The following is a 27,875-nucleotide window of genomic DNA, read 5'->3' as shown; positions in this document are numbered from 1 at the left end:
CCCGCTGCATGGCCACGGGTCCCTCCTGAGAGCTGGTGGGGTGCAGCCCCACATGCCTGCTCCTCTCCTCAGCAGAGCCACGGGATAAACAAGCCCAGGAAACCACCAAACGGTGACCCAGCACGACGGAGCCAAGGGCACCACTGCACCCACGCCACTGGAGTCCCCCACTCCCTGTTTTCCCCCGGGCTATGGAGAGCAACAAGCACCCCAGGGAGCAATGAGCACCCCACAGAAAATGGTGCTGGTCCTCCCTGGTGGTCTTGCAAAAGCTCGGGCAGCAGCTCTGCAGATAAGAACCGGGCTGATTTTGCCACGAGCAGCCCCCCCCCACCCTCCAGAGATGATGTCTGATGTGAACGAAAACAAAGCAAAGGTGCATCGCCTGCAGCACACATCCCAGCACCCACGGGGCTCCGGAGGCACAGAGCATCTCTGACATAGGGGCACACTGCTTGTTTTAGCAGAAAACACAATATTAAAAGGCTTGAGCACCTTTAGAGCAGCAGCACCTCAAAATCACCAAGCTCCTGTCAGAGGTATAGCCATACCAGTTGGTCAGCAGCAGCCTACTAATCACAGGGCAGCTACAGGGGCAGCTCATAAATTTAGGGATGCTTTGGACTCTCCCTAGAGTCCCTGCAGCCTCAGCCCCAGAAGTGGAGCTGGCTGAGACCCGCAGGGCAGGGGCAGGGCACACGTGTGCCCACAGCACTGCCACCGACCCCACAGGACACGGGAGGACCTGCCAGCCCCACTGCAGCGATGCACACGGAGCTTGATACTGGATCAAACCAAGAATCACAAACAAAAATAGGACCAGAGTTTCTGGGTTGCATAACGAGGAGTCGCGAGCTGAAAGAACAAGCCTCGGGGAGCGAGCCTTGGGGAGGCTCGGGTTAGCTCCAACCGCTCGTTACAGCTCCCGTGCCTCGCGCTTTGTTCTGTGACCTCAGCTGGGCTGGCAGTTGATCCCAAAAAGAGGACAAAAACGCTACCACAGTGCGGAAAGTTGCAGATGGCCCGGAGCAGGGAGGCGCTGGAGCGGTGCTAAGCTTGGCTCTGCACAAGCCCAGCTGCAGGCGGCACGCGGCTGCTGAGCCCTCCCCAGGGGGGCACCGGGGCCAAGAGCCCAAACCCCTGCCCTGAGGTGCAGCGGAAAGGGGGCTTGTGGGGAAGCCAGGGGAAAGGAAAGAAATGGGCTCTGCAAACTGGGGCAGCACGGTGAAATAAGTGATATTGTTCAGAAATCCTGCACCCCGTAACATTGTTCTGCTCTGTGTTGTCTCCGCAGTACACATACCCCTAGCACACAATGTGCAATTAAGTATTGAAGCATCTTGTTAATCAATTAAATTGAGGTCCAGAGTCCTCCTCACATCCCTGTTTGTCCCTGGGACTTATGTTTGAGAGCATCCCCTGGTTGCTGCCATGCTGGAAGCAAGCCCTGCACCACCCGTCAGCACGCAGCAGAGCCCCCTGCGCCCCGTAACCCAGCCGTAAGCCGGGGTGCCCACTCCATGGGCTTCCTGCCCAGTGCGCTGTGAACTTCAGCAAAACGAGGAACATCACCTTGGCGTTTCCAAACCACTGCGTCTGTAATCGCATTTCAGCGAACGCCTCGGGGCGCTGCGCCAAGCCCAGCACGCTGCAAGCAGCCCCGCAACCGCCAGTGGCTCCTGCTTGATTTGTATCCTGTCGATGGGCAAGGCGACAGCGTGTAAGGTAGGGACTCTTAATACAACTTCAGCTTTTAATTCCCCTCGCTGCTTATCAGAGGGATGCAGACGCCTGAACAAGAGCTTACACCCATCCAAACCACCCTGCTTGTCACAGGCACTTCAGAAAGCAAATCGCCTTCCTCTCCCCACAGCTGTGCAGCCATCCTGTGGCACATCCCATGGCACCATCCCATGGCACCCTACCGGGGCACCCTCCCTCCAGCCCAGTTTGGGCTCAGGGTGCTAGACCACAGCCCGACACGGACAGACCCTGCTCAGGGCTCGCTGCAGATTTCTGCCACAAAAGCTAGGAATTTGCACTCTGATAGGAGTTGATTCCAGCAAGCTACCAGGACGAGCAAAGCGTTGCTCTTTTTAAAGTCTCCGTCCAGCTTTCTGCCTTGTGCCTGCCTTGTGCCGAGCCCCAGGCAGCGTGGGCAGAACCTCTGCAGCCGCGGTTCTGACATTCACCTCAAAGCTCGACGTGGGAAGTTGATTGCTGTGATCAGGCCCAGGGAACCTCCAAATCCTGGCTGAAGCTCAAGCACGGGCGCAGTGCTGGAGGTGGCTGTGCTGATCCCCAGTGGCCTCAGCTGAGCAAAGGGCTCGGCGCAGGAGCCCCTGCAGCCCGCAGGCACGATCCTGCTCCACGGGGGGAGCTCAGAAAAATGCTGCCTGCTCTCTTCCCAGAAATATCTCTCTGTTAAAGAAGCTTCCCAGTACAAGCAGCACCCCGTACTATAATTTGTTCTATAATGTGTGAAAAGAGGAACAAGTGTGTCAGCTCTCATGTGCCTCCCCTGTGCCTCGTCCTGCAGAGCTCTGCGCAAGGGCCTCACCTGGCCAGGTGCAGGAAGCAAAGCAGCAGCTGCACCAACATCCTCCTGAAAATACGAGACAGTTCTGCGAGGGGACAATTTAATTTTTAAACCACGTGACATTCTTGAATTTTCCTATATTAATTCATTGCTGTCTCCAAGGTGTGCAGAAGCAGCTAAAGCTTTTCATCACTGTTATATAGAGAAAAAATGCATTATGGGCTGCAAATGTTCTTCGGGCAGTCTCTTTAAATGGAATTTTTAATGTTTACTTTTTTCCCCACCTTTCTGTGTAGTCTCTGAATCATCTCTGCTTGATTAATTCCTAAGTCATTTTAGGAAGTCCATGTACTCTACAGACACGTTAACCGAAATGCCTGTCTGTGTGGGTGAGGGTTACTGATCTGTCTTTCAATTTGCAAAGACAAATGCCTCGTTTTTAATTGGGACATGCAAAATATTTAATTGAAATCTTATCTCTTCTGCACATACCTAACCAATCCCGGGAGAAGCCGCAGGTACATCTCCCCCAGATACACAACTTCTTCCCGTGTGAGAGGGTGCCAAAGGGCTGCCTCTGCAATAAGCTACAGAATTTGTCTCAAGAAATTAAATCAGCAATTTAGAGCTTCTCAAGTGCAGTTTACCTGTTCCAAAGGAAAAGAATAAAGATATATATTTATCTCACAGTCTTTAAGCCCTGCCATACTGGAGGCAGACACAGCAACATACGATCCGAAGGCACTCCAAGCGTGCCCCTGCTCGGATGGCTGCCACGACACCAGAGAAATTAGTCCAGCTCCCAGCACCGGCAGGAGCAGAGAGACACAGAAAAAAAAAATCCCTTGTGAATCCTGGATCCAATTAAAATTATTTCAGGCTTAATGATTTGAGGTGCTGCTGGTGACGGAGCGCTGCAAAAGCGTATTGCAAAGCGCAATTCGCAACTGGGAACCAGAAAAAAGCAGCGACCTGCTGTGACCCCAGCACCAGAGCCCCGTGCTGCAGCTGGATGCAGGGCCGGGAGCTGCTCCTGCCTCCTGCGGGGCTGTTCCTGGGCACAACCCAACTCTCGGCCCGTCCCCGGAGTGCAGCCATCTCCTCACCCCTCTGGGTCTTCTTCTCGCTCACACTCCTCCCTCCCCTCTTTGCTGTTCTAATATTTACCCAGGCTGATGAGCCTTTACCCTTCAGCAGCTCCTGCGAACGCTTTGCCCTGAGCTCTTAAACCTCGCAGACACCGCTGGGCCCCCATCAGCAAATGTGAGCGGGTCCTGCAGCCATCCTCCCCTAGCTCCAGCTCCACCAGGACTTTCAGTGGCATTTGGGGAAAGGATGCCCAGTCCTGCTGCCCACCCCATGCAGCCACCAGCCCCACTGCACCCCCTGGGCAGCCCCAGCCCCAGGGCTGGCCCAGGCGCTCTGCAGCCCCCCCTGCCCACCCTGAGCCCTGCAGAGCCCCCCGGTACCGGGCACCTTTCCCTGCACCCCCCAGCGTTGACCTTCTCCATGCCTCTACCATGACTCCCTCGCTGTACCTCCAGCACACAATTTCTCCCTCCACCTGCCTGCACTCACAGCCTGCGACCTGCTTCCTCCTCCTCTGCAGCGATTCCTCACCTGCAGAACGAGGACGTGGCACAAAAACACCTCTGCTTCGCTCCACTTCTCTCTTGTTGCCCTCACGCCTGCCCCCAGCAGCACCCCAAGCCCCACCTCGGGGGCTGCTTTGTGCCACGTCCCTCCCAGGCTTTGCACCCTGTCTGAGCTAAGAGCTTGCTCTGATTTCTGTTCTTGCACCCCGCAGAACTGCCAGTGCTGGTGGCGTGTTTCGGGGCTGGGGGGGAAAGGGGCTGCCACAGGCGATGCGGAGACATGAAGGCAGGGCAGAGAGCACACGAGGCACTTTCTTCATCATCAGGCCAACAGAAAACGATGTCTCAGCTATCCTGCTCCACGCTTCCTACTCAGCAAAGACTGGCTGCGGCCCCCGGGGACCCTGGGGATGTGTCAGAACTGTGACGGGGCAGCTGCCGGGCATGCCAACCTCAAATGTGCCCTTAGGAAAATCTGCCTGAATGAGCTGCTCTGACAGCAAAGGGTGACCTGACTGGAGGAGAGACCCACGCTGGGCAGAAGGATGTACATGTATTTTTTATGGTCACTCCAAAGCAGAACTGGGGACTCTCTCTGAGTAGCTGGAGCTCATAATTTTCAAGAAGCAAGCGAGCTGCGATGCTTCAGACGTGGATCTGCACATCCCGAGAGCACGCAGAGCCAGAGGTATCATGTCTCCAGCACTCATCCAGCACAGCGTGTGCACAAGACTCCGCTACTCAGGTTTAATGTACAAAAGGTTCTGGCTGTCTGTTCCACTTACTCACATCAGACCACGTTTTCACATATGATTAGAGAGTGTCTCTGACGAAGGAAAGCAACGCTTTGTGAAACCTGCGGTACGAAAAATAAGAGTACACCTAGGAAATGCTCACACAGGCTGGAGAAATCAATGCAAGTTACACTAATCTGATCAAGAGTAAAAAATCTAATTACATTTTCCGTTTGATGGCTTATGTGCAATGTAAGAACCCCCCAAGAGCCTTAGAACAGCGTGCAGCCCAGGCGCACACACGGAGGGGAGGCAGAGCGAGGATCTTGCTCTTGATCTCGCTGATTTTGGCTGGCTGTCCCTGATCTGTGGGGGACTGGGGACCCCCAACCATGACTCCATAACCTATGGAGGACACCCATGGCCCCGCAGTGTCACCTTCCCTCCTCCAGCCTGGGGGCCAGGAGTGACCCGGCCCCAGCCTGCACAGCTCAGCAGCACCAGCGCTGGTCATGCAGCCGAGATGCAAACCACGCAGAACACCTCCATTTTTTTTAGAAACTCCCAAATTAGAAAATTCCTGGGAGGTGCAGTTCTGCAAAATGAGATGCTCTTGCTGACAGCAGAAGTGAAAAAGTGCAACCAAGCGCTATTCTGGCTGGTCGTGTGCTGAATGAGTTGCCCTGCAGCACGGCTGCGTTTCCCACCTGCCGAGGCACTACAGAGGAATTTGGGCTTAAAGAGCTGGGGAAGGGCAGGCAGAGGGGAGAGGAGAGGGCTCCTTCACTGCTGCCAGCACGGACAGGGGGCAGCGCGTCCCCACTCACCCCCCGCACACGCAGGGACGCTGCTCGTGGAAATATTTGGTGGAGCCATCCCACAAACTCCAACCAAGTAACGCTGGAGGAAGGAGATAAGAATTAAAGGCTCAAGGCCACATGAATCTCTAACCCATTAGCAGGGGATAAAGCAGCCCAGTAAAGCCTGCAGACAGCACTGGCACCCTGGCTGCTGCCCGAGACAAGCGGTGCTTTCTTGCGACACCACCGCATAACTACCGATGTGGCTCTGTGCACAGACACAAACACTTGTTGGTGGCAAAGGAAGCGACAGAAATGATTTCTGTATTATATATACAGTGGAGAAGCTGCGGAGCCGTGGCACCTCTAGTCCAAGGCCAAGTGTGCAGTGCTGCCCTCCCCATGCCTCCTGAACTGGCAGCTCCTCTTCAGTAACCAAAGAGCCGCTGGAGAGCTCAGTCTGTTTATCAGAATGCCCGTGCTTGTTCCCCTGGCCTTACTAAAAATCCCTTCCGCACGCATTTTCCCTATTGCCTCATGGCAGTTGAGACCACTTCAGTTGCACCTTGAAGATCCGGAGACGTTCTCAGATGTTGCTTTCTATGCAAAAGCAGGGAAGGTAAAACAAAAACCACGGGGACCGTCCTGTGACTTCAGCAAAGGCCGGCTTAGCATGCGTGACTCACGCCGGGCTGGTTCCGCGTTTCTTGTTACTGACCTTTAAAACACCCTCAAGGACTTTTCAAATTGTGTCAGTCACTTGCCTGATTAGACAACGCAATCATATTTCACTGAGCTACACGGGGGCTTTTTCTGCTCTGAGATTTCATTCTTCCAGCTGCAAGCGCCGTGTTTGCAGAGCGCAAACCAGACTGGGTTGCAGAAGGAGCCTCTCTCTCTCTCTCTGGGCTCAGCAGCACACATTTCCAGCACCCTGCCCAGGACCATCCTCACCTGCTCCAGGGACTGGTGCTGCTCCTCGGGGTGCTGCCAGGCCCCACAAGCACCGGGTCCCCAGCACGAGGTCTCCCCCAGGAGCCATGGGGATGCCCTCAGTGGGGATGGCGCAGACGTGCCGGAGTCCTGGAGGATTGCACTCACCGTGGCCAAATCCTGCACCCTGCAGGGCCCCGTCCCCACGGCACACAGATTTGTGAGGTGGGCATCCCCCTGCCAGGGACCCCGGGACTGTCGGGGTGCAGGACACACAACCTACACCCAGACCAGGGCCGTCAGTCAGCCGCCGAACGCCCTGAGCAGGCACACCGCAAATGGCTCAGAATAAAAAGCTTTCCCTAAAATACAAAGTGCTGTGCCATGGCTTTTCGGCGCTGTTAGCTCGTGCATTATTCGCTCAATTAGGTCCTTACTCTGCAGAAATAGATGGGTAAATAGATAGAGGAGTACAACCCTGTCATTCTCAGCTCCTGAAAAATTAAGCAGGCTGCATGGTCAGTGTTGATTGCACGTCAAAAATATGCAGAGGAGACAGAGAGACTCAAGCACAAGCATTGCTCGGCAGTTTTAAGGTTTGTGATTTCCCCTTGGAATCAGGGCAGTGCCTTTCCCTGCAAGCAAGCCTTCGTATCAGGCCTGATACAGAAACACATTTCCAAGCCGTTCACTATCTCCAAGATCCACGCGCTATCTATCGCCCAGACAAAGTTGCTGGAGTTTAGGAAAGGAAACAGAGGCTCTGGGCTGTCTGAGATTTAATTTGAAGCCTCTGTGAAGATGCACATATCTAAACTGTCTTCAGAAACACGCAGGCTTTACAAGGGTGCAAAGCAGGAATATTTCAGCATGCCCAGAGGCACGTTTGCTTAGTCAATCATTGGCAGAAAGGCTCCCTTTGCAGACTGTAAATGCAAACACAAGGTGGGGGGGACCAGGAGAACCCACCAAGGAAGCAGAAGCAGTCTCCTTCCCCTCCCAGCGCTCCCAGCTCAGCCCAGGGCAAGGCACAGACTGGGAGCAGCCAGACGGTGCTGGCAGGGAGGCCAGCACTGCCCACGGAGGCTGGCATTGCCCTTGGATCCTTGAGACATTTAGGGGAGGGCAGCACCAGAGCCAGGAGCAGCCTGGAGACAGATGGCTTCAAAGAGAGGCTGCTCATGGGGCGCAGGAGAAGAGCGAGCATCTTTGTAATGAAAATAAATATTCCCAGCCTTTCAGGCCACCTTCTCCCAACACACCCTGAATCAAAACCCGTTGGTTAGCGATTGCCAAAGGACCTTTCTGCCAGCGCGCTACCCTGCCAGCACTAAAAGCCCTCGAATTGGCCCTCGAAGCCTGGATGAAAACATCCACCTCCTGTGCATGCCAATCGCACGCTGATGGCAAGCACTCAGAAGCACAGCAGCCCACCCTACAGAACATTGCTCCCAAAAAAACGGGCTGCCATGGACTTGCCAGGCACTCAGCGACTTTGCTTATTCCTAGACAGGATGGCTTGTTCCACCCAGGCAGCAGCTCGAGCGTTTCATTACGAAATGACAACAAAAGCTCAGAAATAAGGTAAAAACCCGGCATTCTTCCCCATTCTCGGCTGCTTTGCCACATGCAGCTTGGTTTTGCAAACACCATATAGGCGAGATGTCACAGCACCAGGGGCTGGCCCCGCGTGCGTCTGAGCGGGGTCGCGGCGCTGTGCTCGCGGAGCATCGCCGCCTGCCCCACGGAGGAGGTGGTGCAGACACGGGGGCGAGGTGGGGGCTCGGGGCACAGCCAGGCTGTCAGCCGGGGGAAGGCCAGGTCGGGGTGCCAGCCCTGCCCCAGCAATGCTCAGAATGCAAAATACTCAGAGCAAAATACCCAAGGCCTGGTATCAAGAAAATCAGCCATGAAGCAGCAGAAAGCTGTTTTAGACAAGGTACGGAGGGGAAAAAATAAAGAGGTTTTGGAGAGCAGCCCCAGCCCCACACCCTCCCCAGAGCAACGAGGGGTGGATGGCACTGGGTGCCTGGTCTAAAACCAAGCAGTGAGAGATGAAGAGAGCGGTGCGAGGATGCAGAGCCTCCTGCTGCATACTCCAACGGATGTGCTCATTAGTATTAATTACTGCGAATGTCCTGCATCAGCCACGGTGCTGAAACGCAGCATTAACCAGTTAAAAGATAAAGATTTCACGCCTTGGCCTGCACGCATGCAGCCTGAAACAAGCGCGTGCCATTGCCACGTCCCTCTGACAGCCAGGACCACGATCACCCCTAGCATGATGCCTCGCTCACACCGATGCCACGCGGAGCTGCTCTTTGTGAGCAACGTAAGGCCAGCGGTGTGATTAACGTGCTGGCATTGCAGCTGGCTCTGCCTGCAGGAGGGGGCTGCAGCCTCCATCCCCTCCCCACGGTGCCACAATCCTCATATCGCATCCCAAAACAGGGCCACCATGGGCTCGGACCATCACCCCGTCCACCCACATCCACCCTCCTCTGGCTGCTGCCTCGGCTCCAGGCCCCGTCCTGTCCCCACCAGCCCGTGGGGCACGGGGACGCGCTGACACGGCAGGAGGGGGGGGGCTGTTGGCATCAGCAGATAAAGTTGGGCAAACACATCCAGCCTTCCCGGCGCCCTGCCAGGAGGAGCTCGTTAGGCGCGGTGCGTCACCGCTTTTGTGCGCCTCAGCTCCGGCTGTCAGCCTGCCTCATGCCGCCCGTCACTCTGCCGGCTGCGGCCAGGGCTCCTTCGGAGGCCGGGGACGAGGGTGCGGATGCTCTGCCCCTCTGCGGGGATTACATAAGCAGCAGGCTTTTGTCCTCAGAGCGCTGCAGCCAGAGCCGGCACGTCACCCAGAGCCGTGCGATTGCCTCCGACAGCTTCGTCCTGAAGAACAATGGCCACGACGGGGCTGTGAAGCCCGATTTCTAATTTTATTTTATTTTTTTTTATCGTTTTTTAAAGAAGGTTCTGCAAAATAATGTGCAATGCTGACAGTCCAGGACTTCAAAGCTCACGCTGCTCACAGCAGCCCAGGGCAGATGCACGAGCGCACACGGTGCCGCGCGGAGGCAGCCCCTGTCCAAAGCCCCCCCGCCAGACCCTGGGGTCTGATGGAGAGCTCCAACCTGCAGCCACCGAACTCGCTAACGGCAGCGGGGAGGGGGGCGGCTTTATATAAGCACTTTACAGGCTATAGCCACGTTTGGAGAAAGCAGAATGATGAGGAAATGCTGTCCCCATAAAGCATGAGTTACGGCACTACAAGCTTTTCCCCTTGTAGCAACGACTCCGGCGCCCGGGGTGGCTGCAGGAACCTGGTGGCTGGGGAGGTGATGGGCCAGCATCACGGTGCCTGAGAGGAACTGCAGATATATAAATCTGGCTGTAATTGTGGAAATACGTTGGAGACTGAGATAAAGAAAAGCCACAGGATTACACGGGATTGGAAAAGGCATTGCATTGTGAGATCGGCACCTCTGACTTACAGAAGGAAAATTGATTCAGACAAAAGCATTCTAAGTGGTTTACATTCTTAATATGCTATCAAATTAGTTACAAAGATGTAACAGCGGTAGATGTAATTTACCTATTCCGTGCAAGGACGAGATACTCTACAACACGGTAAATTGATTTATAAAGCTGGGAGGCAAAACAGTGCTACAAGAGATGAGTATTGACCCAGGATAGCGACCCGCTGGGCGGAGGGGGGGAGGCAGCATCGGGTCCCCTCCACGTGGGGCTGCGGGATAAGGCACCGAGAGCTGCCTGGGGGCAGGAGGGGGCCTGCAGGGTGCACGAGGTGGTGGCTTTTAGGGTCATCTCTTGTAGGGAAAAGACTGGTAGAGTGCATGGCACGTCCTCCTTTTTAATTTGCATCATAAATCCCATTAAAATAACCCCGAGCTTTGGAAAAGCACCTCCAAACACCAGCTGGAAGGCGTCAAACACATTGGGCTGTCTTTTGCAGATGGGAAGCTGCAGGTGTCCATGCAGACAGCAGATTCCCATCACCTTGGCAGTGCACCTCGTTCCCAATGATGTTTGCCTTTCATTCATCCCCACGCGCAGCCACCTCGGCACCGCATATTCTAGGATCTCCCTTAAAAGCAGTGCACGCTGCGGAGATGGGCAATGGGGCCATGGTCTCCCAGCACCAGGGGGACACTGGGAAGGGCCCTCGTGCTGTGCGTGCCACTGCTGCCCTGCCAGCACATGCCCTGTCCCCGCCACGGGGTGCCTGCCCCTATCACAAGCACAGGACTGGATGGGCTTCTTGAAAACCCTCTCTTCTCCAGCCAAACACACCCTATCTTCAGCTCTTTCTCACCAAAAGGTAATTACCTTAAGAGCTCATTATGACTACAGGATGTGCAATTACTGCCTGGAAATAATGCACTATTTTTAGCACGTCAGAGTAAAAAGTGGCAGATTGACAAGAATTATCCCTCCAGCAACGAGGCAACCGGCTTAGTGAAGCTGGCTGCTGTTTGGCTGGCAAGCAAGCTCCTGTCCCCTCTGCAGGGCACCACCAGCAGACCTCATGCAGGGGCAGAGGCAGATTTTGGTCCCCAGGGCAGACCATGGTCCCCGGGGTGTCCGGGTGTCACAGCCCCCTTCCAGGCTGGCGTGGAGCCACGTGTGCCCCGTTTGCTGTCCCAGCCCCCAGTGTCACCTGTCCTGTGGGACCAACCCTGCCTCCTTCGTGGGTCCGTGCAGAGCCCTGTGCGTGGCCAGGAGATGCTGGGGTGCTGCGAAACCCCTCCTCGTGCTGCTGAGAGCCCCCCAGGAGCTGTCTGAGTCCTTCCTACACCCCTCTGCAGACACACAGAGCGCGTGGCTGCCTGAAGCCACCTCCTGCCATCCGTGCAGCGATGCTCTCTGGAGCCTTTCCACGAACAACAAGAGATACAAAAGCAGAGCAGGACACTGCCCATTATGCTTGGAACGTGTATGGATCACAACACCGTAAATATTTTAAGGGCTGGAGCGACTCTGTTGCTAACCTGTACCATGCTCCACTGGCCCTCACAGCCCTTCCCTCTGCAGTCCAGGCAAAAGTGCCATATTTCTACCTCGGTGCAATCACCATGCCTAACTGATGCTCTGAACGAATGCCAGAATAATTGTAGCACTCACAGAAGAACCAAGTCCCTTCAAAACAGCCTCTTTTGGCTCCTGTAGTTTACCAGACGATTTTATTTTCCCAAACACACCTAAAAGACAGCACGCCGTAAGCACTCATCCTCTTCACGCTCGCCCTGTATCAAGGGTTTTAATTCATGCCAGCTTGCTCACTTGGAAGACTACAACAGCAAAATGGCACCGGGTTTCCTCTGCCCAGCCAGGGAGAAAACATCGGGAAAGGAAGGCGCACAGCTCGCAGCAGTATCAACACGCCAGCACTCCACGCACACAGTACATGATGCACCAGCACAAGTTTGCCCAGGAAGCTGTCACAGATCTTAAATAATCCCATTATTTGCAGACAAGCTGTTACCGTCACCAAGAGCACTTTGGGTCAGCTCTGGCCAGGGCCAAGGAGAAATCCATCCCTCTGGATCCGGCACACTCGAGCATCCAGCAAGTGCAGGATGCACAAATCCTGCCCTACAGCAAGCACGGGGCTTTGGCTCTGTGTGTCCCAGCCTGGTGCCAGGTGGAGGAGCAGACCTCCACCCACCCCTGCCCTGCAGCTTTTATGATCAGAGGGACCCCAGGTTTTGCCAAAGCAGCCCATGCCACGTCGTAGCCCAGCCTGCCGAGCTGTGTGTGTGTGTGTGCTGAGTGTGTGAGAGACTGGCAAGAGAAGCAGATCCTTTACAATCATCATCGTATGCCAAAAATACAAAGATTGTAGCCACAGGTATGTAAAGCAGCCAACTACACCGAGAACGCCACCAGCCAACATTTGGAAAACCGTGAACAGAAATGAGGCAGCCTTTTAAATCACCAGGACTTATATAATGCATGCGCAACTGCCTCCCCACAACATATGGCAGCTTTGCTGTATCTACATACCCAGAAAAAAGCCTCTCCGTGCCTGCCTCCAGGCTAGGAGTAACCTTGCTCTAGCTGGCAGCGAGATACCTGCCCAGGAACACAGGGAGCCAGCAGCGAGGTGCTCGGCAAGGCACAGCACTGCAGAAAGGGGACATCACAAACACCTCTGGTCCTATTCAGCCCCAGATACACGACTGCAATCACGAACCTCCCTTTCTCTGTATAATTCAAAGGATTCAATAGAATCCTTCAGATACTCATTTTGTATTGTAGCACAATAAATGTCTATGTGTGGGTACTGTTACACAAGCACAAAGAGGAGGAGGAAGCACCCCCGGCAGCTGGGTGCAGTGGCTCCAGAAGCCCACCAGGCAGCGTGGAGCAGGAGACCATGCCGGCAAGGCAGGCGTGAAAAAGTTCAGAGCAATGTCCAACAGTAACCGGCAGGTAGCCGCAATTCAGCACGGGATCCACGGGACCTAATGGAAAACCACGGGCTGCAGTGCCCAGCAGCACTCGGTGTCCTCCTGCCTCTGTCCCCACCGCCAGCCTCAGCGCAAAGCAGGCACCACGATGGGGGTGTGCTCAGCACCACGGCGGTTACCACACTGACCGCGTGTGTAGTTCCTCCAAAAGTGCAAAGGAGCTGATTTATTGACTTTTTTTCATGTTTATTTTTAAATAAACATGCACCTGCCCCCTGCCCTGCCACCCGGGGGTGCCGCTCCCCTCCCTGCCAGGCTCTGCCCAGGGGCACAGCACCTGGCACAGGCACTGCCACCTTCCCCCGCGCTCACTGTTGGAGCAGAATTGCTGCTGCTGTGCTGCTGGAAGTGTTTTAGAAACCTAACTATGCCAGGACAATAAAGTTTGAAGTAACAGCTAATTTAAGGAGAGGTTTATCTGCCATACCGGTTAATCTGACGGCATTAATTAAAGAAACGCTATTTCAGTGCAACTCACTCGCCTAAATGGTGCTTTAAACCCAAGCAACCCTTTCAAGAAGATTCATGCAAGCGTTTGTGCTCCTCCAGCACTTCGCTCCCCCCGTCAGCACCATCCCCAGCAGCTGCAGGATCACAGCTCCTGACCATCCATGGGGAGCCGTGGGCACCCCTTGGGCAAGCCCCCAGCACCACGTCCCCACCAGCAACGGGGTCGAGGGCATCTCCCAGGCTGTGCCTGCGCCCCACCGCCCGCCTTGCCCCGTTCCCATGGCAGCCCCCGGCCCCCAGCAGCACCGCGCCGCTGACTTTTCTCCCTCTCCTTAGAAACCCGTGGAACAAAACCAAGCCAACAATCGGGCAGTGTCTGTGGGGTCAGCGCGCAGTCACAGCCTTCAGGCTGATTTACTGTCTCCCCAGTCCCATGCAGCAGCCAACACAGAAGCCACCAAGGGCTGCTTTTTGTTTTTTCCCCTTCTTGTGCAGGGCAGCAGCGGGCTCCGCTCCCCGGCTGCTCTCAGTGCTCAGCAGGCACCACTGCCGCCCAGCCCGAGGCCGTGCCTCAGGATGCGCTGCTCCAGGCATGGGAAGAACAGGCACACAACAAAGAGGGAAGGGAAATCGCGTGTTGACAGGACTGCTTAAAAGCCGAGCCTGTGATTTCAGCTGACACCCAGCACTGGTGGTGGCTCAGCGAGGGAACGCCAGCACCGTGGCACTCGGGGAAGCTCGGGGTCAGGGCACCTCAGTGCTGGGAGGAGTGGCACAATTTATGGACATGGGGTACAACACTCACAGCCACCCTGGGGAATCCAAGTTTAGGTCAAGGAGAGCTCAATAAGCTGTAACAGACAGAAGCCACGGAGGGAAGGACCCTGCCCGGGTCCCCAGGAGCCACATAACCCACCGGTGACACCTTCACAGGGGTCACCAGAGGGCTGCAGAAGACCAGGGCCACCTTCTCGCTCCTCCTTGAGCTGCCACCCCACAGCCGGAGCCTCCCCAGCCGGGCTCCTCCAGCCCCAGCACCGCTGCTCCGGCTGCAAGGGCTCGCTGAGAGCTCGCAGCACACGCGTTAGGCTCCGAGAACACATCTCTGCCTGCTCGCTGCTGGGGGGCGACCGCAGAGCCAGAGGGATTTGGGAATTCTGTCTTGAGCATGCAAGGTTTAATTGCTTAGGCTATCGGTTACTAATGCACTCCTGTGGCAGAGCCCTCGCCTGCTCCCTCTTTGCCCAGCGATGCGGTAACGTGATGCAGTTGTGGTATTGCTGCCACGAGCGCTCCTGCAGCAAGGCCCCCGGGGGCAAACCCTGCCCCAGGCCCCAGCTGTCCCCGCGCTGTCACCGATGCCAATGGGGCTGCAATGCCGCTGCCCCCTCTGCAGCCATCCCACGTGGGGCACCCACTCAGCACAGCGGGGTTTTGCACTTCTGGCTGCAGTTCAGCCCCAGAAGGGGTCGTTTCATCCTCAAAAGCATCACACAGCCTGCAGGCACAGAACGTGTTTCTGGTGGTGGCACCTCCCCAGGTTACCAACACCGGGCTGCTGCCCCCAGGACCTCGCTGGGGAGCCAGGGGTGCAGCCCCCTCACCCGGTGTGACAAATGGTGAGGACACGTCCTGCACTGGGACACACAACAAGCCCCGCTGTGCTGCTCTGCCTTCCCCTGCCCCTCTGTCCTGCAAAAGCAGCGCAGGCACCGAACCGTCCCCGCTGCCCACCGCCCCGGCATGGCCAGCACAGAGGCCCAAGCACTGCACCAGGCAGCGCCGGGTCCCCGAGAAAAATTTAAAGCCAAATCAGCTTAAAATGGGTCAGGCATTAAGCTCACTGACATCCTCATAACAGCATGCCACGTGTTAATTAAAAAGCCCTATAGCAGTAGGAACGCTCTCCGCTCACTGGCACTGGGGCTTCCTAAGGAAAGCCTCCAAGCTCCCTCCTGTGCTCCAGACCCTGCCGGCTGCATTTTTAATTCCGTGGGACGTGCCCAAGCGGTCAATGGAGATGGTGGAAGGCATCCCATGAGAGCACAGAGAGATCACTGTCACCATTATTTAAGGCGCACGACACTGGGATTAATATTGTATTAGCACCTTATTTATGTCTGTAACAAAACCAGATGCTACGCTGGGGGACACAGCATCCAAATAAAATCAAAGCGCTGCTCAGGCGACACGAAAGCTCCAACTTAAGCCTCGGGAAGCAAGGAAATCCAGAAGGAAGGCTGTCAGTCACTGCTAATCCTCTCAAAGTGGCAGCTGCCCCAAGGACCCTCTGTTTCATTCTTAAGCCCCAGATGAAGAAATCTGTCATCTGCAAGCAGGAGTCACAACCAGTGAAAGCCCCAGCAGTGGGCTCAGGGAGCTGCTTCTGAGGTCTGGTGACAGGCTGGGGAATCTCTCCCCTGTAGGTCTCGGGGCTTGGTACCAACCCACAAATAAGAACGGCAAAAACCTGTAAACATGCAAATGATAACGCAGCTGGACAAAGGAAAGGACAGTACTAACAGGGACCTGCAACAGACCAAAAGGAAAATCTGTTCCAGGTCGGGAGAAGAACCTAAATGTTGAGGAACAGCCCAGGAATGCAATGATTTAGGCAGGAAATCGGTTCTGGAGTTACTTTCTGGGGAAGCTTCAGGGCACCACAGGAGCTGAGCCCATGACAGGGCTCGCTTGGAACAGCCGTGCCAGATGGCTCTGGGGCTTGGGGCACACGGATTTTTGGAGCTGTCCCGATACAGAGGGAGGTGGATGGGCTGGGGAGGGCAGCACAGCACGGGCACTGCCCTGCCTCTGCCCTGCCTGCTCCAGCCCCAGCCCTCACTGCGCCTTCTGCTGCCCTCGCAGCTTCTCTGCTCCACTCCAGCAGCCCCAGGACCTCCCGAATTTCAGGTCCCAGAGACATCCTGTTCTTGTTTCCTTTGGAAATCCATTGTTGTTTGCAAGCCAGAGATATTAGTCAGCATGCTATACAGTGCAATGTTAATGAGAATTAAATCGATTCATGAGAAGTACCTGCTCAGCATGTTTATTATCTATTTTTCAAACATAACTATATTGGATTCTGGCTTTTTTTTCAGTCCCAATACACTGTCCATTCTATGAGTTAAGTAGATAGATAACGTACAGTTAGTACCCCTATGAACTACCCAATCCATATACTCCTAAAGTCTCCCTCTAGCTCCAGAATAGCTTAATCAATTTCCGTAATTTTTTATTAAAGAAAAATTTCATATAGGCAGCTAGATGGATATTTCCTTTGGGACCACAGCTTATGTGCCAAGCTAAAAGCCAATCTGATTTGAAACAGCCCCATTATAAACCCTCAGAAAAATAGAAAGCCCTCATCAATATGACAGATATGCCACTATAATTAAAGTCTTTGGTAACAGACATTATGCAGCCAAAATTTTCTATTTCCAGCTGCAGCATTGATCAAATTTTGACATCCAATATTAAGTAGCTGAGCTCTCTCTGGACTCAAAAAAACACAACGCCACAAAGCTTTTGTTAATTATCATTTATAAAAGTGCCTCGTGTGCCTGGTGAGGCACAGGCACCTGGTGAGCACCGGCCACGTTAGCGTGCTCCTTCCCTCAGCACCCCAAGGCATCCTAAGGTTCCTCCCTGCTCTCAGGGGCCCGGTGATGGAATTCTTTTCTGCCATATATGAGAGATTACAATAGTGCCAACCTTGAATTTCCAATGAGATGCTCAGTCAATGCAGGGATCTGGCTCTCTCAGGGAAGAAAAATGGTCTCAGTGAGAGCACGACCCAGCCGGGCGTGCATGGAGTTGATGCAAAGTAGAAAAGAGCCCCCATGCTGCCACGGTGCCCATATTTAAAGAAAATATGTTAAAATTACAGAGGCCTGTCCTCCCCCTTGTTTACAAGGCAGACTTAGCTCACTCGCCCCGCTGGCAGGGCTCTGGGAGGCTCTCATGTCTTTGGAGATCATTTTCTGCTCCTTCTCCTCCTCCTGCCCGGGTCAGGCTCCAACACACACCGTCCCCCCCGAAGTGGCACACGGAAACACCGCGCTCCCACCACCTAATGCGCATCCCACAGCACACGGACGGACTCCTCATCCTGCTCCCTTGCCCACAGAAGAGCAGTTTCCATCTCTGCCAACGTTATCGCCACTCTCCTGGCCAGGACCAAAGGGAGTGAGCGGCTCAGTAGAGCAGAGCCCTCTGTTTTGGGGCAGCCACTGGAGGATGCAAAAAGTTGGTCCTTGGGGCAGCAAAAGGTCCTGTGGCTTAAAATACAACTCTGCCTCTAAAGCCTGATTATATAAAAATGGCCCCACCTTGCTCAATAGCACAACTCCTGATGCGTACCTGGAGAGACAGCTGCTGACTTCATTGAGTAAAATAGGATTTTACTGAATTTTATCCCGGCTGCCTCTCTATGGATAACAAGCACGAGGAAGCACAATGGCATCTTACATTGTGTGTGCATGGAGAATGAGCCACATTCCTCACGAAATGTCAGCTGCCGAGCCACTTCTGCAAATGAAGGCAATGGATACCAGTGAAGGTAATTTACGCAGACTGTAATTGCCAAAGTGTAATTAAGGGCAAAGCATGGTCTGCGTCTTTAAAAACGATGATGCGGGAGGAACAAAGAGCCTCGCTGTTCCCAGGACTACGCGAGTTCATTCCACTGGCAGTTACAAAAATCCTATCTTTGCTTAGAAAAAAGAGCAATTCTCCACTGCCAGCTTGAAGCGTGGTTCACAGAACTTCATTCTCCCTTTTCAGAGAAGAATCAGACGCTAAAGGCCAGGTATTTTTTGCAGATTCTCAGTTTGGCCTTGCCCTTAATTATACAACTAACATGAAAAACCCTGCACCAAGCACAGGAAAAGTGCCCAGCCAGCCCCAAATCCCACAGGTCGCCTGAGAAAAAGCCACAGCCTGGTGCATCTCACCCAACAGAGATCTGGAAATCTAACCATCACAAAACCGCGCCTCAGGGCCACAGGACAGGAAGATCAGACAACCTCTGAGCACCCACAAACCAGCACCGCTTTGTTCTGCTTCCCAGCCACTGCTGCTGCCGAATGCAGAAGGCATTTGCTCTTGTCCAGGAATGGAAGCACCGTAATGAATATTCAACATCTGCCTTCAACTGTGAGAACTCCTTGTGCCAACATCCCAAAAAATAAAAAAAAAAGAGTCAGACCTGTTTTAATAGGAGGCTGCTCGTGATGGCAGCAGGTGGAGACACACAGGATTTGAGCATTAAGATTAAAAGCACATTTTCATTTAAGACACTCAGGTAGGCACCTGCCTGCCCGTCTGGGCACGGCTCCTTGGCACTGGTTTCATAGAACGACACCACCTCATGCCAAGGACTGATGAGAAAAGAACCACCTCTTGGATAATGTTTCGTGAGACTTCACTTCATTTTTAATTGTTACAAGCACAAGCTTTTAAAAGCAGATAAAGCTGTCTCATACCTGCAGCATTTCTGTTTTCCAGAAGTGGCAGCGTTTCACACCAGGTGGCTCGGTGGGGATGGTGGAGCCCAGGCTCATTGCCCCACCTGTGCAGCAAGATGCCAAGGAGCTTGTGCATCCCCACCTCGCAGCACCACGGCCGCTGCCTTCGCGCTCCTCTTCCTCACCTGGGCACAGCTCTGGGAATGTCCCCAGCACGCTGCCCCTGCAGCCGTGGAGTTTCCCCCAAAGTGGGCTGGCAGAAGGTTACCTCCAGAGGAAAACCAGGCCTGCATCCCCCACCAAGAAGAACCCTGAGTTTCTGCACAAAAGCAGACCATGTAACCCTAATTTTGATGCCCTTACTCACGCGTATGGAGTTTTCTCATTTAAAACAAACCCTACTTCTTTCACCTGTCCTGCTTTGTCCTGGGGCTCTGAGCAAAGAAACCTTTGCTTCAGTCCCATTTCTAACAGCAATTCGCTCTGTGACTGCTCATCCATTCCTATAAGGAATATAACAAAGCCAGACTGCACAAGCTGGGAGTGGTTTGTGCAAGAGCTAGGGCTGGTTATGACATTGCCATACTGAGGTGAAAGCTCCAGTGAATATTCAAAGTACTAATTCCCTTCTGTCCTGAATGAAGCCAGCTTTTGCCTTTCCTCTTTGTGCTCGTGCAGGCAATAGCCAGAGCTCTGATGCCACAAAGAGACACAAGCAGAGGTCTCCTGGGACGATGAAGGCACCATGCAGATTTTGGTAGTCACAAAAAAGTCACAAAGAGCCACATCAGCTGTAACGCCGCTGAGAGCACAAGGGGGAAATCCTCAAGAGGTGTCTGAGGTGAAAACAAATTCCATGCAAGAGCCTCAGTCTCTGCAGACACTTGCTGTGGATTCAGCAGCCTTGCAGGCAACTCCAGATCATCAATATGAAATTGCTTTCATACTGCTGTGATAATTTGCTCTGGAAAATTTTCAAAGAAAAGAATTTGACCTGAAACCTTCTTATTTGCAGAAACAACTCCAAAGCTTTTTGTAACTGAACAATAATGTTGTTTTTCTTTGACCACGACCAAATGGCTGATGACAGCACAGTTCAGTTATTTCTATAACAGCACCAACTTTTGACCTTTGCATTAACAAGGTATTGTCCGTTCTTGACAGAATTGGTAGCAAATAAAACACGGCACTTCTCAAGTGGCAAATCCCCGCTCGTTCCCCAGCCTTCCCCAGTAAGGAGCTGTCATTCGTAGGCAGTGACAGCAGTGCCACGCTTCCTCTGCTGTTTCAAAACTACAAAGCGATGGTTTCAAAGCTTCTTCTCTCGGTGCCCCTGGTCCGGTGCAGGGCGATGGGGGCACGTGGGGGTCTCCGTGGGAGGAGGCGGCTCTGCCTGAGCACAGCCACAGACGTCAGCCCCGTCCCTGCGATCGCTTTGAGCTCCTGAAGAGTGAGTCAAAAATTAAAAATAAGTGGGCTGTTCAAGGCACTTTCAGTATTCCCCAGACAACTCAAAAGCAGCCTCCTACTGCGTATTACCTAATTTTTACATGACAGAAGCAGAAAATTTCTTCTTTCATGATGCTGCAGGTACATATTTTTCTACAGTGGTATCACCTTGTGTGTACATATAGATATATTTGTCTTCAGGATCTTATATGGGAAAAGTGATAACCAAAGCAATTCTTTTTGGAAAAGTGGCTCCTCCAAGGGGGATAGCTGGCAGTTTCACAGCAGGTAACGTTGTAGAACAAGTATGAAAAGTTAACAGAAAACAGACATTTCAGCTGGTGAAGAAATAGCAGCACTAGAAATATTTTCAACAGGTCTCCATAACAACTTCTGTTTCTGCCTCCCATTAAAATGGGAGCAAATATGTCACTACTTTTCCAGCGGACGTTTAGTGGATGTTTTCATCAGTTGCCTTTTGTATCCTTTGTATTTAAAATTGGGATGAATTTTAAAAGAAAAAGGAGATGAAACCCAAGAAACCCTCAGTTTTGACTGTTACTTTGCCTCCAAACTTGTGCATTTCAGGCGGCTCTCCTTTTTTCGGAGCCCACGAGCCATATGTATTTAAATGTTTGAGCAGGGAACGAAGGCTGCTGCGCAGACAGCGTGCCGTTCTGCAGAGATCTATCTGAGCGAGATTGGTAGGTTTGTCACAAAAACATTTCCAACGTTATAAATAAAAACATGACTTCTGATGGAGTCAACAGCAAACTGGCAAAAGCAACCAGGCGCTGTGGCTGCCACCCCCGCCGGCACCCATGGGTTAGGAGGGGTGCAATCCTGCATCCTCTGCGGCCCAGGAGACTTCACCAGAGACTTCTTGTGGGCCAGGATTTCTCCTCGCCCATCACCACTGCCCCTGTGGTGCTCTGAGGCCTTTCCCCATCCCTGAGACCGTGCAGTGCTCAGGGAGCACCGCTGCCTCCCCTGGCTCCACGCGCAGCACCGGCTCTGGTACCACAGCCAGGCCTCAGGATGAAGAGGGGAAAATATCTCCATGCACGAGAAGAAAGGCACCAGGAGCTGACACAAGCACCTCACCATGAAGCCTCGTGGCTTCCACAGCTCTCAGCAGCAGGAGGAAACCTCAGACACCGAACGCATCACCTGCTTCGGGCTTCTGCCAAGAGGTCCCGCTGCGCACGCAGTGCCCCGCTAACCTATTTCCCAGCAAAGGCAATTGGAAACTATGGGAAGATAAAAAGATAATGAACAAATAACCTTCACAGTAGCTAGCGCTGCAAAAAGTTGAGGCTTCTCTCGTGTTGACTGCCTGTTATTAACGACCCTGTCATGTCTTCTAATGAACCCTGTGCTTCATGTGGAAAACATGGGCTTTGTCCAAGCACATGACCAAGTGCTCTTTTCCATTTATTTCCAGTCTTACATAAGAAAGTTGTTGCGTTTTGAATCCAGGAAACCTCACTTTTTATCTATTTTCTCACTTCCCCACGTTCTCATAGTACGAGTGAGTTTTGAAACAAAATGCCAGGGTCTTTTCACAAAAATACTTGATGCATCAAGCAACGGCAAATCGTTAATTACTTCAAGCCCTTTATGCCACGACTGACACCACAGCGAAGAAGAATTTAAAACATTTCCTCAGACAAGCAGCTCAGTCACACAGAAGCCTCAGCACAAGAGCATTTCTTGCTGTCTTCAATGCACGCTTTATTCCGATTGTTGTCAGCCCGCTCTGGCGAGCCGCGCGTTGTTTGCGCCCAGAGCCGTGGGACGCAGCACGGCGAGCGCACGGTAACTCCCGTGCTGGACCAGAGCGCGCTGCCGAGCTGAGCCAACAGCCACCAGCAAGGGCTGCCCACCTCCGCCAGCCCCAGGACAGGGAGCAGGGATACCCCAGGAGCCCACCGTGAACAGCAACAGCTCCACACCGAGGGGCAGCACTGATGGGCACCACGGCATTCCCACCTCTGGCGAGCCCCACGTCGCAGATCATCAGCTCCACTGCTTCTAAAGCACCTCAGGGGCATGTAATATTACCAAAATACAAGATTCTCTGAGTCCAGACAGGATGATGTCTTCGTCTTCTTTCAGACAGCTGCTGGGAGCCCCAGGTCCCACAAGTGGAACAGCACAGCCCAGGCCACATCCTCCTGCTCCCCAAAGGGACAAACTACTAGAATATACAGAAAAAAATGCACGTATATACTTATATTTATGGAGGTCCAGACCCACTGCAAACACCCTCTGCCTCAGACAGCCGTGTACCAACAGCACAGCCGCCAAACCGACCACGAGCGGGACGGATGCGGGAAGCGCTTTCGAGGCTCCTCCGCCTGCTCAGTTGGGTGTTTGGGAGTGAAAATTAGGACAAAAGAGATGAAGGACTCATCCAAGCTCAGATGATGAACTGCTTGCTTAACAAGGGAATATTACCAAAGTAAACTTTGGATAATCAAATAAAAAAAGGCTTTATTTAGAAAGAGAATATTCAAAGTTATGATCCAGCAGCACAGAAACCCTATTCTCACGCCTTTTGTCAAGCACAGCCAGAGGTTAATTCTGTTGACAGGTTTAACCAGTGCTATTATCTGAAACATAAATAAGACCTCTTACAGTCAGATCGGCCTCTGAGTGTTTTTTTTCTTTCACAGCGATGTGGAGGCCAGACAACACGTCAGGCTGGCCGCGGCTCCGGAGGGCACAGCGCGCACACACATCCTCGCGCTGCTGGCACCAGCGACACAAACACACGGGCACAGCCGCACAAACGCACGACACAAACTTCCACCGAGCAGCTTCCCTCCCCAGATGTGCACCATGATCAACAGCACTGCAGTCAAAAACAATGACTTATGCTTTGGACGGTTTCTCCATATTTAAGTAAAAATAGAAATGTATAAATTAGAAACAACAGGCGTAGAAACAGCCTGGATGAGGAAACACTACGGATCTCAGCAAGACGTGAAATATCTGCGCTCGTGAGGGAATGACCTTCAAAACTCATTCACTGTTCCCTGCCTCTCCGCTGACGGTTTTTCTCACATTAGACATTCCTACTATGTGTGCTTTAATTTTGCATGGACTATAAATACTTTGCTTATAAGGCAGCATGAAAGCCATAGGAAACAAATATTTAACTATGGTAACCTTGATTGTGAGGGTAACACAGCTTATTCTGCATACCTTAGGTCATCCATACTAAATACGAGGACTCGCTATTTACTATGCTAAACATGAAATAACCCACCGAAATACGTAACCAAGTACTGTTTCCTCTTAATAAAATAAATAAAGGCACGCAAAATAAAAACACCTTGTTAAATGAAATTAAGGACAGAAAATCCAGATTTTTCTAAACTGCATTGCCTACATTTTCTCTCCCAAACTACATTTTCCCATTTCATTTGTATCAAAACCAACCTCTGAGAGACAAACGAGTTTGTGCAAAACAAGCCGGCTGCCACCCCAGCTGTTTACGGGGTCACACTTTACAATCTAGGAGGGGGAGGTGAGTGAGGAACGAGCGGCTTCAGCGTTCTTCGGCTGCTCTTTGCACAAAACACCATATTTACCCATTTTAGACGATTAAAGCAAACCCGACCGTGCCTCCCATAGCCTGCAGCACTCCTCCCTCACCATCCTTTGCCGTTTCAAGCACGCTTCTGCCCGCAAACTAAGAGATGCTCCCTCCTCCTCGGAGTTGCAGGACAGCGGGGAACTCGGGAGATCCTCAACCCGGGTGGGAGTTGCCGCTATTTACACCTTGAGTCACCTTTACTCAAAAACTCTGCCCCGAATTTTCCATTGCCTACGGACTGGAGCGGAGCCAGCCGATGCCAGCAGGGAACAGCCGCGAGCGCTCCGGCGCACAGGGCTCCGCCGCCCCCGGCAGGCTCCTCGCCGCCCCTGCCCGAACGGCAGAAGCGCAAAGCGAGGGCGCCGCACCCGGGGCTGCCGCTCCCGCCCCGCACCGGGTCCCTGCAGCCGGCCGCCCCCTGCCGCAGCCCGGCCCGGCCCGGGGTCCGCTCGGGAGGCGGAACGGGGCACGGCGGGGCGGGCAGGCACGGCTCGGCATGGCACGGCTCGGCATGGCACGGCAGCCGCCCCCGGGCTTCCCTTCGTACCCAAGTGCTCCCCGCAACACGCGGCCGGCAGCGGGGGGCGAGCAGCGCCTCGCTCCGCGGGGCACAACCGAGCCCCCCCCGAAGCTCCCCCGGCCCCCGAGTGGCCGCGCGGGGCTGCCCCGGGTCCGCGGGGCTCGGGCTCGGCTCCCCCTGCCCCGAGGGGAAGGGATGGGATGGGGTGGGATGGGATGGGATGGGGATGGGATGGGGATGGGGATGGGGATGGGGTTGGGGATGGGATGGGATGGGGATGGGATGGGATGGGGATGGGATGGGATGGGATGGGGATGGGATGGGGATGGGATGGGATGGGATGGGGATGGGATGGGGATGGGATGGGATGGGGATGGGATGGGATGGGGATGGGATGGGATGGGATGGGATGGGGATGGGGTGGGATGGGGATGGGATGGGGATGGGGATGGGGATGGGATGGGGATGGGATGGGATGGGGATGGGATGGGATGGGGATGGGATGGGATGGGATGGGGATGGGGATGGGGATGGGGATGGGATGCTCCGAGAGCCGCGGGAGCTGGGGAAGGGGGGAGATGCTGGGGGGGGGATCCGTGCGGCTCCGGGGCCGCCGCCGCTCCGCCTTTGTTCGCGGCGGCGGGGCAGGACCGGGCGCCTTTTGTCTGCCGGCTCCGTGCGGCGGCGGCGGGGGCACCGCGCCCCCGGCCCGCCCGGCTCGGGGCTGCCCCGGCCCCGCGCCCCCCGCTGCCCCCGCGCCCGGCCGGGACGCGCCGCCCGGCGGCCGCGCTGACCTGGATGGTGCAGGTGTACTCGCTGTCGTCCAGCAGCCGCACGGTGCAGTTGTACTCGCGGTCCAGGTTCCTGCTGCTGCCACTCATCCACCTGCTCAGCATCTTCCCGGGCGCGCAGCGGGCGCGGAGCGGCGGCGCTGCCGGCGGAGCCTCCGCTCACATCCCCGCAGCCGGCGCGGAGCTGCTCGGTGCTGCTCGGTGCTGCTCGGTGCTGTGCGGAGCTGCGGACCCGTCCCCCCGCCCGGTTCGGCTCGGCTCGGCCCGGCCCGGCCGGCCCTGCCTCCGCTGCGGGCGGAGCGGTGCGGGGCGGTGCGGGGCGGTGCGGAGCGGAGCGCGGTGCCCGTGCCCGGGCCGCGGCGCTCGGCGCACGGCGGGCGGGGTGGAGGCCGGCCCGGGGGGGCGCCGGCTGCGGGGGCCAATCTCGGCGCCGCGGCTGTGACGGGCTCCGCCGCAAACCAATGCGGCAGGGGCGGCGCGGATCCGCCGCCTCCCCCGGGCAGCCCCGTGCGGGTGGGGGCTCCGCGGGGGCGCAGCGGCACGGGGCGGGGGGGGGCGCCCCGGGGACACCGGGACGGAGGCAGCGCCTGGCCCCGTAGTGGGGGCGGCGGGGCGCACGGCGGGGCGTTGGGGCTCTGCCGTGTCCCCTGCGGGGGTGGGCAGCCCCGGCTCACCGCCCGCTCCCCCCCCCCTAAAAATAACCCCCCCCACACTCTCCCACCGGCCCCGCCGCTTGTGCACAGCGGCCCCCGTCCCGCTCCCCGCAGCCCCGGGCACCTCGTCCTGGGCCGGTCCGGGGGGGGTGGGGGTAGATGGGGGGCGGCCCCCCCGTCCTGTGGGGAGAGGAGGCTGCGGCCCTGGGGTCGGTGCGTGAATGAGCACGGTCCTGCAGGGCACTGCTCTGCTGCCGGGGGGCGGTTTGGGCGAGGAGGGGGCATTGCACGGGGGGGGGCAGCTGCCGCCCCCAGCAGAGCGGTTTGCAGACCGGACTGACAGTCCCTGGGGCGCACGGTGTTCTCCCAGTGTTGCTTCTCTCGGGAAGGAAACTTTTGTATCTGTGGCTGTTGGACAAAATGGTCTCTAAAAGTGGTGAGCGTTCACTCGGGTGCAGCTGGTGCTGCTCTGGAGAAGTGAAATTCGTGGTGGCAGCGAGTGGGGCTGGAGCCCCCCAGCAGCTCTGCAGATCTCCCCCCATCCGGCCCTCACTGGCCCCAGCTGGGTGTCACCACGCACCACGGCCACCCCTGCGCAGAGCACGGCTCCCAGCACAGGGTTCAGCAGCGCTCCCACCTCCACCTGGCTCTACACGAGCTGACAAATGCCCACCTTGAACATGCCACAACATGGGGCTGCACTAAGCTGCTGGTCTGGCCCACAGCAGCACAGATCCCATCCAGCTGCACCTCCCTGACTCAGCTCAGCTGTGCCCAGAGCTTCTTCCCCTCCAGCTGTGTTTGCAGGCTGCAGCACAGCAGCTCCTGGCCCTTCTTCATGCATCCCAGCCTTAAGCTCCAACCATGCAGCTGCCCTGCCTTGTCCCCCAGTAGCTCCACTTCTGCCTTCCCAGCCAGAGAGATGGCTCACAAAGCCACATTTTTGGCCTCCCCGTGGGCAGCCACGTTGAGGAGCGGTGCCACTGGCCCAGCACTGCTGCGGAGCATAGGGCTGTCCCCGCTCAGGTGGCAGGGGAAGCCTTTCCAGGCCAGCCTCGCTGCTCCCGGCCCATCCAACCTCACCAGCTCTGCCCGCCAGGCTGGACACAGCCCTGCGTGCTCTCGGAGGGACCATGGAGGGGACCAGGCTGGGTTACCTTAGGATCCTAGATGCAATTACTCCAAATGTCCAACTAATGTGAATGGCAGAGTGAGAATGAGACATTACAGACAGTCGTACTGCAGCAGTGGGCAGCATGGTGGGGAGGAATTTATTCTGCTGGAAGAACTCAAGGCAAACCCAGCGGCTTGGCCTCCACGGGCTGTCTGTCGGGACCCCGAGCTTTGCAGCCCCCCGGGAAGGTGAGCTGCGCCCGGCGTTGTTGGGAGGCGTGATGCTGAGCCCAGAACAACAACGGCGCTTTTCCCAGAGAATGGGACTTCTCCTGAACCATCTGGGCACTTTTACAAAGATGCTTGTATTCACTAAAGTAGCTGCTACTTTGTCATGTATCCCACTCTGCATAAATTGTTCATCTGCCTCAGAGCTCCCCCTCTGAACCAGCTGAACTGTTAATGAAGAATGGGATCCTCAGCATTAGCAGGTGCTGCTTTCATAAAGAACAGAAGCCTCTGAGCCAGCTGAGCGGCTTAATGAAGAGCAGCATTCATGCCACAGCAGCCACGGCTTTGTCAGGGAGCCTCTCACCCATGCCACAGCGCGGCTATTAACTTTGTTCCTCAAGCAAATGAACAGTTTTGCTGAGATTCCAGTTTTCGACAGAGACACTGTATTTTTTTAGAGCTCGTTGCTGAGGTGAGCAGGAGCCTGTTGGCCGTGTTCGTCCC

The 27,875-nt window shown here is 55.1% G+C and overlaps 1 protein-coding gene across 2 annotated transcripts in view; it reads right to left on the bottom strand.

The window, feature by feature from the left end:
• FRMD5 (FERM domain containing 5) overlaps positions 1 to 25,781 on the bottom strand; it is a 76,017-nt gene extending 50,236 nt beyond the window's left edge. Inside the window, exon 1 of one of the 2 annotated variants that reach the window (XM_072043304.1) lies at positions 25,378 to 25,781. In XM_072043304.1, coding sequence (XP_071899405.1) covers positions 25,378 to 25,479 — 102 coding nt within the window. In that variant the 5' untranslated portion in view covers positions 25,480 to 25,781. The remainder of the gene's footprint in view (positions 1 to 25,377) is intronic. The other variant, XM_027466114.3, reaches the window with a different exon arrangement.
• Between the last annotated feature and the right edge of the window lie 2,094 nt (positions 25,782 to 27,875).

Source organism: Anas platyrhynchos, chromosome 11, assembly GCF_047663525.1.
Source record: "Anas platyrhynchos isolate ZD024472 breed Pekin duck chromosome 11, IASCAAS_PekinDuck_T2T, whole genome shotgun sequence".
NCBI lineage: Eukaryota > Metazoa > Chordata > Aves > Anseriformes > Anatidae > Anas > Anas platyrhynchos.
Note: the sequence above shows the minus strand (reverse complement) of the source record. Positions and strands in the feature narration are given on the sequence as shown.